The 17349-nt window shown below is 39.2% G+C and overlaps 1 protein-coding gene across 1 annotated transcript in view; it reads left to right on the forward strand.

The window, feature by feature from the left end:
- Positions 1–17349, forward strand: part of tmem163a (transmembrane protein 163a) — a 57168-nt gene that overhangs the window by 19460 nt on the left and 20359 nt on the right. Inside the window, exon 3 of the mRNA XM_035676007.1 lies at positions 562–566. Within this exon, the coding sequence (XP_035531900.1) occupies positions 562–566 (5 nt within the window). The remainder of the gene's footprint in view (positions 1–561; positions 567–17349) is intronic.

Here is a 17349-nt window from a genome sequence, read left to right on the forward strand (position 1 = left end):
AACACACACACTTTTTCTCCTGACACAGCTATATAGACTAGCTGTTTCACAGCTAGTCTAAACAGCTTCGTGCAGCTCAGATACTCATTGCCACTGAAACAGAACTGCTGATAGGATCTTGGGACTATTACTGCATCTGACAATTTATATTACTTGCTACCATTACTGTCACTGCAGAAACCAAAGTGCGAATGCAGCTCATGCAGTATGAAGTATTGCGACTGGGATACATGATGGAGTTTGGGTAGTTACTGGTGTGATGGTGTGTATGAGACCCCTCCTAGGTCATTGTCTTGTATCTCCGCTCTGGTGCTGTTGCACGTGATCTCTACAAAAGGAGAACGGCCTTAATGAATGTCATTAAATATTAATAGCAGATCAATTAATCACACTGTACCATACAAGTCGGCAGTGGTGTAGTCAACACGGTGGTTAACAGCTGAGGGGAATCCATTTTAACTTTTGCTTTACTATTGCTGTGAGGGTTCATTATGTTCATTGCTAGTGGTTAAAAAAAAAAAATCTCGTTCCCATAATCCAACTCAATAATGCTGTCTGAAGCTGTTGTGAACATAACACTGACATACCATCTCCTTTTAAGTTGTTTTCTGTTTATTTAAGTTCAATATCCACTCTTGTTTAGCTCTGTTTTTGGTATTAGCTCCTGAGGGAAATATCCGGCTCTTTTTTTCTGCTAAATGCCCCACTGTGTTCACCAGCAAGCTGCTAACTGTGTCTGCCATTTAGTGCTAAGAAGGCAGTGTACATTGTGCCAATCCACAGTTTGAGTAGTGCCTCCAAGGACTAGGAAACTGATCTTGATCTTGTGTAAAATCAGTAGAAATCCCCTTTAAGGCAAACCAGAAGACATTGTAAGAGGACCAGTCACTGTCATTCACAAGTATTGCAACATGACAGATTCTTTCAGGAAGATAACCTGAATAGGACTGTGTATAAAATCCATATTCTGCCTTTTCTTCAGCTTTACTGTGCCTTGCTTCTCGCCATCGCTGAAGCAGTTACTACATTATGGTCGCCAGCAAAACAACAAGCTGATTGTAGCTCATTAAAAATCAGAAAAAACAAAAACAAATCTCTCTCACCCACATTCTACTGTTCTCTAGTGGATTTCTTGTATGAGAGAATTCCTTTCATTTATGAATGGTTGAAACTGTTATAATGCACTCTTATTGAACTACTAGCTTTTTTTGCCTCGTGCAGTAAGGAGAACACAAAAGACCAGGCAGTGAAAGCCAACAGCTAGTTCCACTGTGATCAATGGTAAACGGATGCTTGCAATGGATCCATTACCAAGAGGCATGGGCTTACTCATACTGCAATTTGTTACCTGGGAATAGATTACATACTGGTGAGGCTGGCCTCAGGGAAAAGGGACTGGGAAAGCCTGATTTTCTCCTTAATGCATGGCTTTATTATTGAGCCTTATACTGTTGGGCTGATGGAACACGTAAATAAGAAAGGGGGAAGTCTATAAGGAGGAAGTAGAAGCAAGAAGGAAAGAAAGAAAAAATAATGGCACATCATTTATCTTCATTCCACAAGGTAATTTCCACCTCTTCCTTCATATTTTGGTAGAGCAACGAGGTATAATTGGTGAAAACAATGTCAGCAGCTCACTTTCTCTCACTCCATGCTTACAAAATAAGTTTACACCTTCTAAGGTTATTTTTTTCCCCAGAGTAAGCAAAGGCAGAGACAGGCGTGGGCACAGGGAGGGATGATTTGCAGAGGGACGGTGAGAGAAAGGCCAGGTATTGGAGTCAAGTACAGAAAGAGAAATGAGTGACAGCAGGCAGAGAGGGTAAGAAGTAAAGGAGGGAGGGAGTTCACAATGGCAAAAAAAGTGAACTCACCTTGCCACCATTGGCAAGCAGATTCAGATTTATTGTTAAGTTGGGATATCTAAAGGTGCAGGTATTGATCCGACAACCACTTATGAATTACAATACGCCTTTATATGCCTTCTGTTACATTCAGGACAAAAGAAACAACTGCAGCCTGACTTTCAATTGAATCAATTTGGCCTTCAATTTGATTCACTGTCTATTTGCTCCTTCAGCATTTAAAACTAAAATATTTTCTGAGAAATGGATGTAGTCGCTCTGTTTCTATGGAGATATTTTATACAGTTCCAGCAGGGGTGGAGGTAAAACAAAGGGTAAATGCTACCTGCACATGCTACCTGCTAAATGCACATTCCCTGGAGTATTCACACAGCTTCCACAGCTTCCACAAGTTACTTTTGTCAGTTTTGGGATGATTTGTTTTTATCCACCACTGAATCATAGTATCCTCTGGTGAGCACTGCACACAGTGCTCCACCACCCACTCATGCTAGGTTGGTATGAAAACAAACAAACCCTCCTCTGCACTCAACCCAGTCAAAGCATTGTCTGATGTCGATTCTGTCAGACAGACAGATAAAACATGAATGACATCACAAGTAAGCCGCAATTAGTCCTTATGTGCAGCTGAAGTTTAGTTTTCGTTGTAGTATCTTAGATGGTTGACAGTCTTCCTTCTCTTTATTGAGCAGCATAGCCCTGTTTCCAGGTGCAATTTAAACCTGAGAGGTTGCAATTGTTTGTTCCTTGATCTGTCTGTATCCCCCAAGCAGCACGCCACACTCACCACCATGTCAGGACAACACACACACACACACACACACACACACTTGAGACAGAGGACTAATTTGCACTCAATTTTCAGCCACCTCTCTGCGAGACAGCCAAGGCCACTCAGATTATGCCCATAAGTGCCGGTGTGTGTAAAAAACATGATCCTAGCTGATAAACCAGGAATAGATTTTCTTTTAGTTTTTCAGTAGTCTTTTAAAACGGTGACTCAGGATGTTTTACTGAATGAACAGCCTGCAGAAAAGATGTCACACTGTACTAAGACCAAGTGGATCATGCACTGTAGGTGTGTGCGTGTGTGTGTGAAGTCAAAAAAACTGGTTTGAATATGTTGCAGATGCTGAAAAGATATTTACTGGCTTAAGTAGAAAACAATAACCATTTGACCTTGAATTTTGACCCCCTGGCCTGTTGTAACCATAAATAAACTGTATAAATAAAAATGGAGTTAGATTTATTAAGAGCTTGTTTAGAAGGTTAAGGTCGGCTTTGGCCGTAACTATGATGGCAGTCCTGACTTCGCCGGCTCACAGCTAATCCAAAAATCAAATGAAAAAAGCCATCTGTGACAGCACCTACAACAGGTATGGACATGCCCTTAATTATGCATCATTTTAAGTCTTAATATTATTCAAACGGGTGAGAGACCAAAGGCACTTCCATGTTGGCTTCATTTGTCATCCATGGAGGTTGTCACTCGCTTGTAACACTGCTTCGTAAGAGGCCTGTCTGATCTTGCATGTTTCTGACATGTTGACAGCATGTCCATCCTGGATAGTGGCACATTTCTAATTTGTCTATTTTTAACTAGTTAGAAAAGGCCAACAGCAGTGAAGATTTTCCATGTTTTAGGTCCTTATCTCACCTAATGCATAGCAACAAAACAGTAAAATTACCTCAGATGAAATTCAAGCTGTCCCCATCTGGTGCTTGACTCCACTGCCCACACAGCTGTAGCCCTGACAGCACATACTGTATAGAGAGTAGCAGCCTCTCACTCAGCAGAGGCTCACACTATATGGCACTATATGACACACTTGCCAATTTCAATTTTCAAGATCAGAGCAGAAACAGCACATTGCCAGCATTACTGGAAGGGTGACATGTGATGGAACTAGCGCACCTTGAAAAAATTATTACTAACCTGTTCATACATGTGAGTTCCTATTCTATTCCTTTTTCGTGTTTGCTTCTCCAGTATGATAGGTAGCCTACATGCAATGAAATACAAGCAGTATAAGTCACCAGTGCTTGTTGCACACATGGAGAAGTGTTGGTTTTTAATGAAATTCACAGTGAAATGCCCCCAAGTAACAAAGGTGTACAAAGTGTTAATGGTATTTAAACACATTCCCATCTGTCTCTTTGTACCTAATCTGTGTTTGCAGCAGGAAAAGGAAATAAATCATCATCATATCATTAGATGATAAACAAGATTTACAAGTGTTGATCTCACTCCTGCTTGTTTGTATTTTTGACCTAATTTCTTGCTTTAAATTGTCTAAATGATATCTCTGATGAATGATTGCAACATATGTTTGTTACAGCCTGTGTTTAAAAATTGCTGTAGCCACCCGGCATGCATTTATGTTCATCACTTACCTACAGCTCTGTCATATAGTACATACATTCCTAATTATAAAGTGTAGCACAAACAAGAGGTATGCCTATTGACCTATTTACAGTAAACATAAATAAATAATAGGATGTGGAAGTCAGCATTAATCAGCCACCAACCTGAGCTTTAAACAATGAAAGCAATGCCAAAAGAGTGTCATTTTGGTGCCAAAATGGAAAGAAGGAAAAAATGCAGAGTGGCACCTCTAAAAGCTTCACTACAAAATCCATTTATTGCTTTCAATAAAAAGCAATACTTGGATACGTGAGTTACAGTAGGCCTTTTGTGCCAAAATGAGAAGAGGGAAAAATACAGGGTGGATGTCAGATAGAGAAAGTGAGAGAGTGAGCTAATGGCACTTAGATGGCTCAGGCTTACCTATGTTAATCATTTGCTCACTGAATTCAACCAGGACAGCCAACAAGACACAGTGAGGAATGTTTTCAAATGTATAGCTCAGCTTTTTTAGGTTAAGCAGCATTATCCAGCAAGCAATGAATGTATTTGTACCATACAGATACATATACAGATAATGTATATCTATAGGCCAAGTGTGGAAAGAGAATCAAGCAGCATTTTCTTCTTCTATTTTTCTGTGACATTTTTTAAGTAGGCTCGTGCACTGCCACTCATTTTTTTAGCCGCCCTATATTATTAAAAAGTCCTAATTAAGTGATTTTCGTTGGCTATACTCTAATAACAAATATAATGCATTCTTCAAACTTCTTTATATTGATATATGGATTAGTTGGATTACATCTAATACTAATCCAACAAAAATATGTCCATACAATCCAAATTTGTCTGTTGTCTGTCTTTTGCTATTAACTCTCCCAAGAAGTAGAGATGACGGCTAATAGAAAGTGACAGAACAGAATCAAAATAGATGGAAATAGTTGCTGGTCATGACTCACACCTCATTCATTTTTAAGCAAGATGAAATTGTGTATTGGGTGCAGGGATGTTTGAATGAGTGTAACTGGGCTACAGCTGCTCTGCATGAATGTGGGTTAGTTCGCACTAAACACGATTGTTTAAACAGAGCAATAAAAATCACTGCTCAAAGCCAGAGCATTTTCAGACAAGATAGGATGTTTAAAAACAGATATTTGAGATGTAAAATATGTCTTAAACACACATGAGAAGGGAGATTTGTAGGATTGTAGAAAAGGTTTTTTCACCCAAAACAGTTTTTATTCAAGCACAGTTTCAGCTATAACTGTTACACTGAATTTCCTCAGCTACCAAACGCTACTGAGTCCAATACATCACACAAAGTGTTTTCAACTAAGAAGCCTATCAGCGCCTTCTGTGCTCACGTTACCACGGTGAATAATGATGAGAAAGGAGGCTGGTTGCCATGACAGAACTGCTTGTCACAGTGTGCATACAGAAACTCTTATCCCCCCGCCTTTTTGTGGGATGTACAACCAGGAAAACATACACAAACACAGACATAAAATAGATAACTGATTTGCAGAAGTAGCTAGAAGCACTGTTTACTGTTTACCCCCTTACATCATCCGCTGACGTGGTAAATACTATGTTTCAAGATCAAGAGACCTAGTTTGGGTTCCTATATGTTTACAGACTAGATTGAGTCCATAGCCAGCTGATTCTCTGTGATTCCTGACGTCCCATGGATGGTTCAAATTTAGATTAAATGTGATGCTTGGACAATCTTTTCAGCTGTACCTTCTTACCAACAGCACAACACACTCGTAGCACATTTGTAACACTCATTAAATAAATCAAATCTTATATTTCTTACAGTCTTGTCAGTGATCCACTTAGGTGTTTTCTTGTGTCTTCAATAACCCACCACCTTCCAGCGGAGATAAGCCTGTTGTTTTCAACTCTGAAAGGAGTCAATTAGGTGGCAGATAAGGGAGTTGCTGTTATATATGAAATGCTGGGACTCTGATGTCACCAATTGGCAGCTAGCATGTTTGGTTTTCAGATTTATTTAAGTTACACGTCGCCATAATGCGAGAGCAGTGGGGGAAAGACACTAATTTTAGCACTGAGGATGGAATAATGCATGGGAAACTATTAAATTGTTCTTCTTCACAAGTCACAAGTGTGAATGAATATTAACAAGACTGGTATGTCTTGCTCTTTTTTAAATGTCAGTATTCAGAACTTATAAATGATGCAGTCTCGGATTTTACATTACACAATGAAGCTGGAAATAAGGTGGGAGGGATGAGTTCAACTTCACTTTGTACCAAAGTGGGTCTAGGTTATGTTATGTTAAGGTATGAGTGTAACCTTGTAGCTATTATATACCCTTTTGCCTTTGTAGTAAAGTGTGGCATTGTCTTTTTCTCTGTTTTTGCTGCTCATGATTGCACGGCTACATCACAGAGAAAAACATAAATAGTCAAATATTCAAATATTTATTTCAGCTAATGCTGTTTTGATACAAAACATCACAATAATTGGTGTTTGACAGCAGGCTACATCATGTGTATGTGTGTACTGTGTCTGTGGCATCTCTCACTGTCTGTGTGTCTCAATTTGATTATGCAGATCGGTCTCCACAGAGCTCATTATCGCGCTGTAGGGGAAATGTGTCATGGTCAGAGCTGCATTGTGAATTTGGTTTGAACTGAGGCCTTCACAACCACAAACAAATGACTGTCTGCCTCCCTCTGTAGTCTTCACATACACACACGCATGTAAAGTCACACTCATACACACAAGGATGTAGAGGTAAGAAAAATCACAAAACACACCCTTTTACTTTCCCCCTTTTCTATCTCGATTTCGCTACGTCCTGAACATGAATCCTCACTTGAGTTATGTCTGAATCAGCACTTTATCGAGGTCAGAGAGAGAGAGACCTACATACTGAACACACTAACAGCGAGACACAGAGGTGTAGATTGGATACTTTTTGTCCTCTGAAGTATTTAAACTGTAGAAATTAAAGTTGAATTGTGAATTGTTTCGTGCAACTGGACACAAAGTAACTGTGTCAGAGCATTTTCAAGGTGACATAATTGAATGCTTGTTTATGAGTCAACATGTAAATTCTCCCCATTATTTTACATACTAGCAAAGAGAAAGAAATATAATGTGAGGTAGAAATGGTAAACCATGCAATGTTTGGTACAATCTGCTAGTACCACTAGTTTGGTTTTTAAGTCCTTACACATAAATGACCAAATACACATTCAGCCCATGTGAGTGTTTACTGAAGTGAAAGTGAATATAAAACTCTCTTTTGAAATTTAGCTTGACTTTGAAACCACAGGCAACAAGCCTCATTTTACAAGCTAACAAATTATAACTTGCAGTGACTTAAAAATCTACTGAATAAGCAATCCAGCTGACATTTCGCATTTTGCTGGATGTCTGTTATACCAAATATGATCTGGACTTACCATTTGCCTTTTCCCTAACCACCTTCAGCCTGTTCATTTTACTGAGGAAATATTTATGCAATTTCTCAAAGAAAAATGCTCTCAGGCTGAGGTGTCATGGGAAATTGGCAAATAAAAATACAAAGGTTACAGATACGGAGGCTGATGAGTTGCTGCAGCTATCAAGCACATATAGGATCACTAAAGAAAGAGAGAGAGAAAGAAAGACTCAGGTGTCTCACAGAACTCCTCACTGCAGGGATAAAACAGGCATCAGTGTCTGACTGATGACCTGTTCAGGTGAATCCATTTTACCATATACAAAATGTTATGTCAGGGGAACCTGTATGTGTGTGGCCATATGTTTTTATTTGGTCTCTTCAGACCTGCATTACCTCATGTGCTATGGACTCTTCTGAATCTTCTCCTGACAGGTCAGAGCAATGGTTGTTACCACCCACACCCCAGTGCAAGTGCTTAAACACTCCTTACAGGTCAAAGTTAACCGCAACAGCTGTCTGCTTTGGGATAATGAAGCTTCGTGATTTCTGCTAATTATTGCTGGAAGTCTTGAAATGTATCAAAGCAAATAAATTAGTTAGGTAAACAGTAAACAGTAGGGAAGTTATTTTATGCTCCTGCCAGCCGGAGCTCTGAAGGTCCCAGAGGAAGTACTCACATTAATATACTTGAGTTTGTTAGTGAGTTAGTTTGTTTGTTTGTTATAATTAGGGAAGTACAACAAGGAAGTACAATAAGGTCTGATGGATACAGGTATTCAATTCAATAAGATGCAAACAATAGACTTATGTAACTCTGAAGGTTGACAAAAATGTTTTATAGGTCTTTATGTTATTTTTAAAGCAATTTAAAGAAGAGAGAAATAAGCTGCTTTTCTGTAAGTGAGAAAGATTGTCATAAAATTAGTTTATTAGTTAAAGGTCCAGTGTGTAATATTTAGGAGGATCTTTTGGCAGACATGGAAGATAATATTAGGTTTTCATTTGTGTATAATTGCCTGAATATAAGAATTGTCATGTTTTGTTGCCCTTAAATGATTTGAGTGAGTGAATGAGTTTTTATCTATAGACACTGTGGTTTGCTGTCTATGAAGTCCCCCATGTTGAACTGCCATGTTTCTACAGTAGCCCACAAGGGACAAACCAAACACTGGCTCTAGATAGGACCCTTCACGCTTTTTGAGAGTTTCGCAGCCACTGTAGTTTCTCCTTCATGCTTGGAAGGAGAGGGTGAAGTGATAGAGTTGTAATCCGCTAACTACACCGCTAAATGCAGCTAAATCCTACACAATGGACCTTTAAATAATGACTTCTGATGCAACTAATGTCAAGCACAAAAAGAGGAAACACAATGTCTACATTAGACATGTTTCAGCTGCGTCTCGTGTCTGAATGAACAGATTTGCTTTATTTTTTATCAATACAGTCATCTGAACCAAGCCACCAAAGTGTCAATCACAGTTTTCCTCTCATCTCCTGACTGCCACCCTTGTAAAGCATCAGTTTCAAGCCTGTTAGAAGTGTAACTACAGGGACTGTTTTATTGGACTGTGGGCACTCCCAAAACATGTATCCACAATGTGCTGCTGAAGTGCTGATTATACTGTATGAATCAAGATGTTTGGGCTGATCTGAGTCTGATTTAGCTTGTGTAATCCCATATAGTTAAATATTACTGTTTCTCAAGTTCCTTCCTCTATGGACAAAAACAGTGACACAAATAGACAAACTGCAAGGCTAAAATTTCACTTGATCTGCAGTCCTCATCAGCTGCCATGTTTTCTTTAGATATACAAAGATGTTTTTAGCACCTCTTTTCATCCATGTTTGATCTGAAATCTAATTGTCAAATAACTCTTTGTCCAAGGGCCAGTTGGTTAGATTTAAGTGGAGATCTGTATCTTCAATTTCAACCATTTCTCATATTTTATTGTCAGCTTATATACAGTGCTCAAGTGATCCAGCATTAGCAAAGAACGTCCAAGTTGGCAGCAAAAACACAAACAATAAGAAAAAAGAACAATTCTGAGAGATGCAGCTCTGTTGGAGGCGTGCTCAGTGTTGGCACAGGTTTGGGCTCTAACAAGTGTTTTTTAGTGTGAGATTGACTCTAAGAAAATATTCAGAAAGTATTTTTTGTTCATGTGTAACTTGCTCACTTAAGGGCAATTTTATTTCTGCAGAGAATAAAAGTATTTGGTGTGATTTTGAAGTTTCGATTCAAATTCTCCATTATATAATTTAGGATGTGCTCCTTCGCTGTAGATGTTTGAGAGCTGAGAATAATATCCTCATTAGTCTTTGTGTTAGTTTTTCCTTGAGCAACAACTTGAAGTTCAATTTTCTATTTAATGCCGTCAAATAAAAATAAACCAGCTTGTTAGCCTATACTGTTGAATTTTATGAAGCCATAACTGCCCAATAGGTGCAATCCACAGGGTTTAATTAGGTGCTGGTTATGTTACAGTATAGCATATTGTAATGAGAAGAGTTATACTTCACTGTTAATAAGCAGTTCATCTTAGACAGTGCTAAGGCATGCTGAGGAGTGTTATAGTTTTATATTTTAGTATTATTTAGATAGAATATGATCAAGTAAGATAATTACAACTTTTGATGTATGAAGCCACTTGCTGTATCATATAACATTTCCATTTACTTCAGAAAATGTAGAAACTATTGAAAACTATTGGACAATCCATCCATCAAATTCTGAGAGAAACAAATACCTGCCCTCAGCTTAACTACAGCACTGGCTGCTTATGCCCTAATGCAGCCGACCAAGCCAGCAGTGAAGACCTTGAGAGACGCTTTTTGTCTGGCTGCTAATGAATTCCCTCATAATACTGTCACATTGGGTGCCACAAGATGTCCTTTAACTCACTGCATCAAAGTAATTCTCCCTGCTGTGAGGACATTAGCAGAAAATGAATAGTCAGTAGAAATGTCTTTTATACCAACATAACCCATTTATGACTCTGTTGGGTTTTGCTGAACTGTAATTCCTGCCTAATTGTGAAGCATTATGTTGTTATATGTTACCGAACACATTAGTGTCCTGTCCACTGATGACATTTATCTCTTGATATTGAAGCAGGATAGAGAATTCCTGACATACATGGTGTTTTTGGAAAATCCTTGAACTCCACTGTAAGTTTCTTAAGCTATTAAAACGTTTCCAGAAGGAAGCTCTTTAAAACCTGCAGGTGTGTAGGAAGCATTAGTTCAATCAGCCATGTGCTTGTCCTAGCCTCACCACACAAACCCAGTCCCCAGTGCCAAGCAGCTCGCAGATGGCATCTCCCTCGCTGTGCCCATCGACTGCAGTTCTGCCTTGCTACAAATCAATACTGCTGGGCTACTGAGAGGGGTAAAAGGCTGATGGAGCAAGGGAGTGAGCCCAGGAGGGAGGTACCTCGGCAAGGAGGAGGGGTTGGGAATATAGGGGTGTTAACCTAGGAAAGAAGAGGGGGTCGGGAAGAACACAGATGAGATAAATTGAGGTGCAAAGTGAAAGGGATAGAAATAGGTAGGGAGTGCTATAAGAGCAAAGAGCAGGAGAGGGGAGGTGAGGGAAGATGATTAACGGTGAACCAGAAGCGGGATGAAGGAGGGAGAAAGATGGGAGGATGAAGTCAACTGCAGCAAAGAGGACAGCATGAGACTGAGCTATAGGGACAACGAAAGAAAAGCGATGATTTCTCTTTTAGAAGACAAGCAGAGACAGAAGGGACCAAGAGGGCCATCCACAGGGGACAGAGGGAGAGAGGAGAGGAAAAAAGGGAGGTTTAAAAAAGAGGAAGGAGGAGGAGGGGAGAGAGGAAGCATCCCAGTAGGGTTTTCCGCAGGGTGAACTCAGGCAGAGTGCGAGGCGCGGTGCAGAGCTGAGCAGTAGGTCCTGAATTATTAAACACAATATTTTGCAGCTGAGCAAACCGTTGCAGCCATGTCAGATGTGTCTGCTGAGGGGGGAAGGATTGTGTATGAGGGTTTTGCCAAGCAAGTTTTTATGAGTGTTTACTTGTGCTCAGATGGGCGTTATTTGCGGTTTGTGATGGAGGGCAATATACTGTAGTTTGTGCTTTTTGCTCAGTGGTCTTATTTTTTAAATGTGTATGGGCATCAGAGGGAGTGTATGGCCATTTAGAGCCGCTAATTAATGAGGAAGCAACGTCCTGAGGGCCTTTGTTTTAACTCCCTGCCCCAGTGGAGAACAACCGGCAATTTGAGGCACACACATACAAAAGGACACATACACACACGCATACACACACACACACACACACACACACACACACACACTTACGACCTTACATTGACTTACATTCATTCAACTTAACCTAACCATAAACCACTAATTGCCTAACCATTAGCCGTTAATTCTAGCACCTCCAAAGCCTAACAAGCACAATTGATTTTAAACTAAATTAAGAAATATCTTTTAAGTTTAGCTATTTTAAGAGGAGATTGTAATATATGTAGCCTTGGGGTTTACACAACCTCCCTTTTACCTAACCTTAAACTACCCTTGAATTTAATGATTTACGTTACGAGGACTCTTAAAAACGGAAGCCGAGTCTCCGTAATGTGACAGTGGGAACAGATTTATAACATAACATGAGTAATACATGTCCACATGCATTTGGTAATGTTTTTTCTATGCACAAATACTTCCCATTTACACTTATCTCCTAGAATCTCCTAGAAATTTTGCCAACACAGTCACTGCTTGGATTATTTTCAGAAACAAAATAACTTTTTTTAATGAGGTACTATATTTGTGAACCGCACCAGAGTCACGAGGAGGTGGTGCTAGTTGTACAGCGCAGGACTACGACAATAGAGGCCATGGTTTTTCCTCCTGACTGTGGTTAGGTTTAGGCAACAAAAGCACTTTGGTAATAGTTGGGGAAATAAATTAATAGATCATGTCTTGTGCTTCAAGAACTTTTTCTGTTTTAAACCACAATATTTTCATGACCTTAATCACAGTACTTGTGTTGCCTAAACTTAATCATAAAAAAGTTAATGCTGTAGTCACTGTGGATGGATATTTTGGCAGAAAACTAATGAAATATGTTGATACTGAACATTTTATTGATATGTTCAATATCTACATTTAAGGTAATGGGAATTACATCTCTTAGTGAGCCAGATCATTTGCCCCAACTCACTAATAAAAACTGTCTCTTTTGGCTCCCAATCGTCTCTTAGTACCACTTGGATTTTATAATTCAGCCAGTTTAGCAATGCTTTGATCTATATGCAGTATACCTATACTATACGTTATAATTCCCATAATACCCTAATTTAAGGTTATGCTGGGTATAAATACCTTAAATGTTTTACTGATTGAACGTTGTTCAATGCACAATATTTGGCGATCGGTGGAACATACAAGTCTCACCATGTTAATACCAAAGTAAGAAGTTTCTGTATCAAATACATCGTAGGATCATTATATTATTCTGTCTTATATTAGCCTAATATAGAAATAAATACAACAAAACAACACATCAACTCAATACAGAAAAAGTAAAGATGCTGTCTGGATTCTTTCAAAATGTATTGTTGCAAAATTTATGATTTTAACATTTACCAGGATTGTGTCTTTCAAGCGGTTTATAAGGTTAACTTTCTAAATTTTGCCACATTGTATTTCCACTGGCTAAATCAGGGAGGCAGTTGATTTCTGCTTATGGAGCTGCTCTCTAAATCGTCCATTGTAGCTGTGTACAATGACAAATAAAGGCTTTCAATTTCCAAATTCAGTTTAATAACTTCCAATATCACAGCGGATATACCCAGTAAGTAAGTATTTCCACAGAGTGCCAGTAGTTACACTTAGAAGTCATAAAGATTGTAGTATGAATTTAAGGGACGGATGCATTTACACTCTTTGAACAATTGGCTATAGAATCAAACCACCTCTCAAGGTTCATCTTAAATGCAACTTTGGAGAGATGCATGAAGTGTAAATGGGGTCATATGCTTATATATTGATGCATGCAAACACAGTGCATGTGTATTTGATTTGATGATTCCATTCATAGTTTGGCATTATTTGCTTGCATACTCAATGTGAGTCCTTTGAATTCATCTATCAAAACTTTTAAAAGCTGCACTAGGTCACCTTGCATATTTTCAGTCAACAATAGCAGAATGATGATTTAAATCAGGGTGGAATTGGGTTTTTACCGTGCACAAGATTTTCTACTTATAAAGTCTTGTAACCTACAGTGTCTTTGTGGCCATGGGATGTTCTTTTCCTTTGTAACCTCTCTGCACAATTTCAGCCCTGACAGTATTTGCATAAAAATCTTGTTTAGTCCACCTTTAATGATGCATAATTTCTCCCTACTGTCTTTTCAGGCCCCCTTCTCCACTCTCTGAACCTTCCCTCCCTTTCTCGCTCCTCTGTCTGGCTCTCTTACTTCTCTCTCAGGCCTTTTCCTCACCTGCCTCTGTTTACCGTTCCCTTCTCATCATTACGTTGTGCAAATAACAGATCTGCCATCACCACATAGTGCAGAAATATAATGAACTGCTTTTGAACCATACAACTATAGGCCTACTTCAAACACTTTGAATCCCTTCTCTCATCTTGGGACCGTTAAGTGGTTTTCCTCAACTTCATTAGACGTGTCTGTTGGGAGATTTTTTTTAAGAGCACTAACACAGATGAGTCACCTCGATTCGATTGGAGGCTCAGATTGGAGTCACTAATTGGCAGCTTGGCTCCTACAATCTCTCTCCCTCTTTCTGTCTTTCTTCCTCTCACTTTATTAATCTCTTACTGTCTGTTTCCCACCCACACTGCCTCCCTGTCTCGCTCTGTTTGTCTGTCCATCTGCCGCCGTCTGTCTCCTTCCTCACCTCTCTCCTCCTCATTCCCTGTCTCCCAGATTATTCCTTTGCTCCTTGTGATGTAATTGAATTTCACATCCCTGAATTGAGCTCTCGCCCTTGAGGAACAGAGAGGAGGACGTAATTAAATTTCTGTTTGGCTGCAAATGATTCTACTAATTCGATAGGGACTTTTTTTTCATACAGCCAACTGCAGGGGTGGTTTTGATGGCCGATTGAGTGGAAAACAGAGATTAAACACATTCATAGATCCTGTTACATTGTAGTTACTTTAGCATTAGGCAGTTGTAGTCATTTATAACCACAGGAGAGTAAAAAACAAATTGCAGTATAAAAGTAGTAAATTGCAAATAGTTTCAGTTTCGCATCACATCATCCATTTCTTTCTCTATAATTAACAGAAGCAGTGCCAGAATTACCTTTCCCCGTGCTATTATGTCTGTCATTTGAAAAGGTGGTGCCCGTCTTGCCCTGTCAGTAGAAACCATATGTGATAAGAGCAGTGGTAGAAGTAGTTATTTCCCAACTGTGAAAAAACACTACATATATTTCAAACAGCTGTCCAATTCATACATTTTTGACTTTCCTGTTCCATTCTTGTTGTATTTTTAGTCCTTCTAGCTGTGGCTCTGATGTGGTGTCACTAGTTCAGACTTAAATATTTGCATACATAACAACTGGAATTGTAGTAAATAACTACTTAATAACTATAACTTGTAAAAATAATAATAAATAAATATTTGGCAGTTCCCTAACTTTTCATCTATCGCCATCATTAGGTGAAAGTTGTAATTTATCCAGTACATTGATTTATGACCAGATACATATGGACCAAATATAATTCCATGAACCTCTTCTGTACTTTGTGTTCCCTGCTAATAAGTAAGTGTAAGCTTGCTAACATGCTACACTAAGATACTGAACCTGGTAAACATTATACTAAACATCAGTATGTTAGCCTTGTCAGCTGTGAGCACGTTAGCATGCTGACGTTAGCGTTTAGCTCAAAGCACAGCTGTTCCTGGGTAGGCCTTCAGCCTCAAAGAGCTGCTAGCATGGCTGCAGCCTCTTAGTCTTATTCATCATGTTTTATGAATTTGAGCATGCAGCCTAAGGGCAATTCACTCTATATATGTCTGTGCTTTGAAAAACCTTGACAGCCTGGTCAACCTCTTTGAAAAGGGGTTGGAAGCCCTTATAGGGCATTGGTAGAATTAACTCTTTAAAAGCAGATTTCTTTATGTGTGTATTGAGTGTGTGGAATGTGCTGTATGTCATTTATATGGGGTAAACACTATAATCTCATGTAGCCTACATTTTATATATGCATGCCTCAACCAGAGGACAGAATAAAACAAGAATTATTTGTATTATATGAGTATTACAAATGATTTTATGTTGTCTCGCTCGCAGGTCCTCTACGCCCAGTTCACAGTTCAAAGTCTGGTCTGAAAGTAGGCCTAATGTCCGATCAGATGCTGCTTCATCTATCTATCGCTTATAATCAGTGCCAAGTGTGCACTGAGAAGAAAGAGGGAGGGAGAGAGAGAGAGAGTATGGGTGTTAAGCGTTGGCACTGGCCCCGGTTCTTGCATAACTCACTGATAATTAGGGTTTTATTGCTGCCAAGTCTTAACCATTGCTATGGCTGTGCAGGTGTTGGCAGGACATCTGAGTGGACTATGGGAAACAGAGAATAGAATACAATAGAATAGAAATAGCCCAAAAAGTCTCATGTTCGACGACCATGAACTGGCTTATAAGGCATAGGTTTTTTTATAATAAATACAAAAGTTAGTATTTGTACACAAACACATTATTTGGAGACACACGCATACAGCACAATATATTTGTGTTTCCCCCTCCTTTTCATTTCTTACTCCTCCTCATCTTTTTATATGCCAGTTTTTCTCTATTTCTCAGCTTCTGCTTCCCCTCATCCTCCTCTTTCCTGCTCCTCTTTGAGTTCCCTTCTTTTTGTAGTTCTTCCTCCATGTCTTTTGTCTGCTGCCCTCTTCTTTTTCCTCCCTCTACCGCTTCATTTCCACCTCCTCCTCTCCGTTTTCCTCCTGTTTCCCCAGTCTTGTTAGTACTGGTCACACATGCTTGCCTCCCTGATTAACTAACAACCCAAAGGATGTTACACCGAATGGTGTCTGGTCTCTCTGAGAGAGGCATCGATTTGCTGGCAGGCGGTAACCAGACAGACGGCTAGCACATTGAAATGAGCTTGAGAGCAGAAACTGGAAAAATTAATGACTGCCAAGAGAAGAAAACCCACTATTTTTTAAATTAGTAGCTTAAATGGAATCAAGAGAGAAAGTCTGCGTATTTGGCCTGATGACGATAACAAATGGACTGTGCTTTTCTGCTTGTTAAAATTAGGGTAGATGTGAGGTCTAAATGGAAGAGGTGAGCTTAAGTTGGTGATAAAGCTGAGGAGTCTTAAATTCTTCCCAAATGAGTTTCTAGATGAACGACACAGACATACAGAGAGGACATCTGTTCTTTCTGGAGCTGAAAACATTTTAAACACTGACTAAAGACTGTGTGTGTGTGTGTGTGCACAGAGTGCTTCCTCAGTGAAAATGTTGATTAACAATCCAGCTGACACTGCATTGCTTTTGAAGACAGAGGGTCAGACAAACAATTTATTATACAGAGAGAAATTCAGAGAAAAGACTCTTGTCACTGATTTTCCCCGGAGAAGCATTAAATATGTTTTTTTATATATTTTTATATTATTATCTTCTTTGGCCAGTAAATCATTACATGCAGCTTAAATAGTTTTGGGAAATTTTAAACATTGTATTACAAGA

Source organism: Morone saxatilis, unplaced genomic scaffold (assembly GCF_004916995.1).
Source record: "Morone saxatilis isolate NCDOM2014 unplaced genomic scaffold, NCSU_SB_2.0 Contig5, whole genome shotgun sequence".
Classification (NCBI taxonomy): Eukaryota; Metazoa; Chordata; class Actinopteri; family Moronidae; genus Morone; species Morone saxatilis.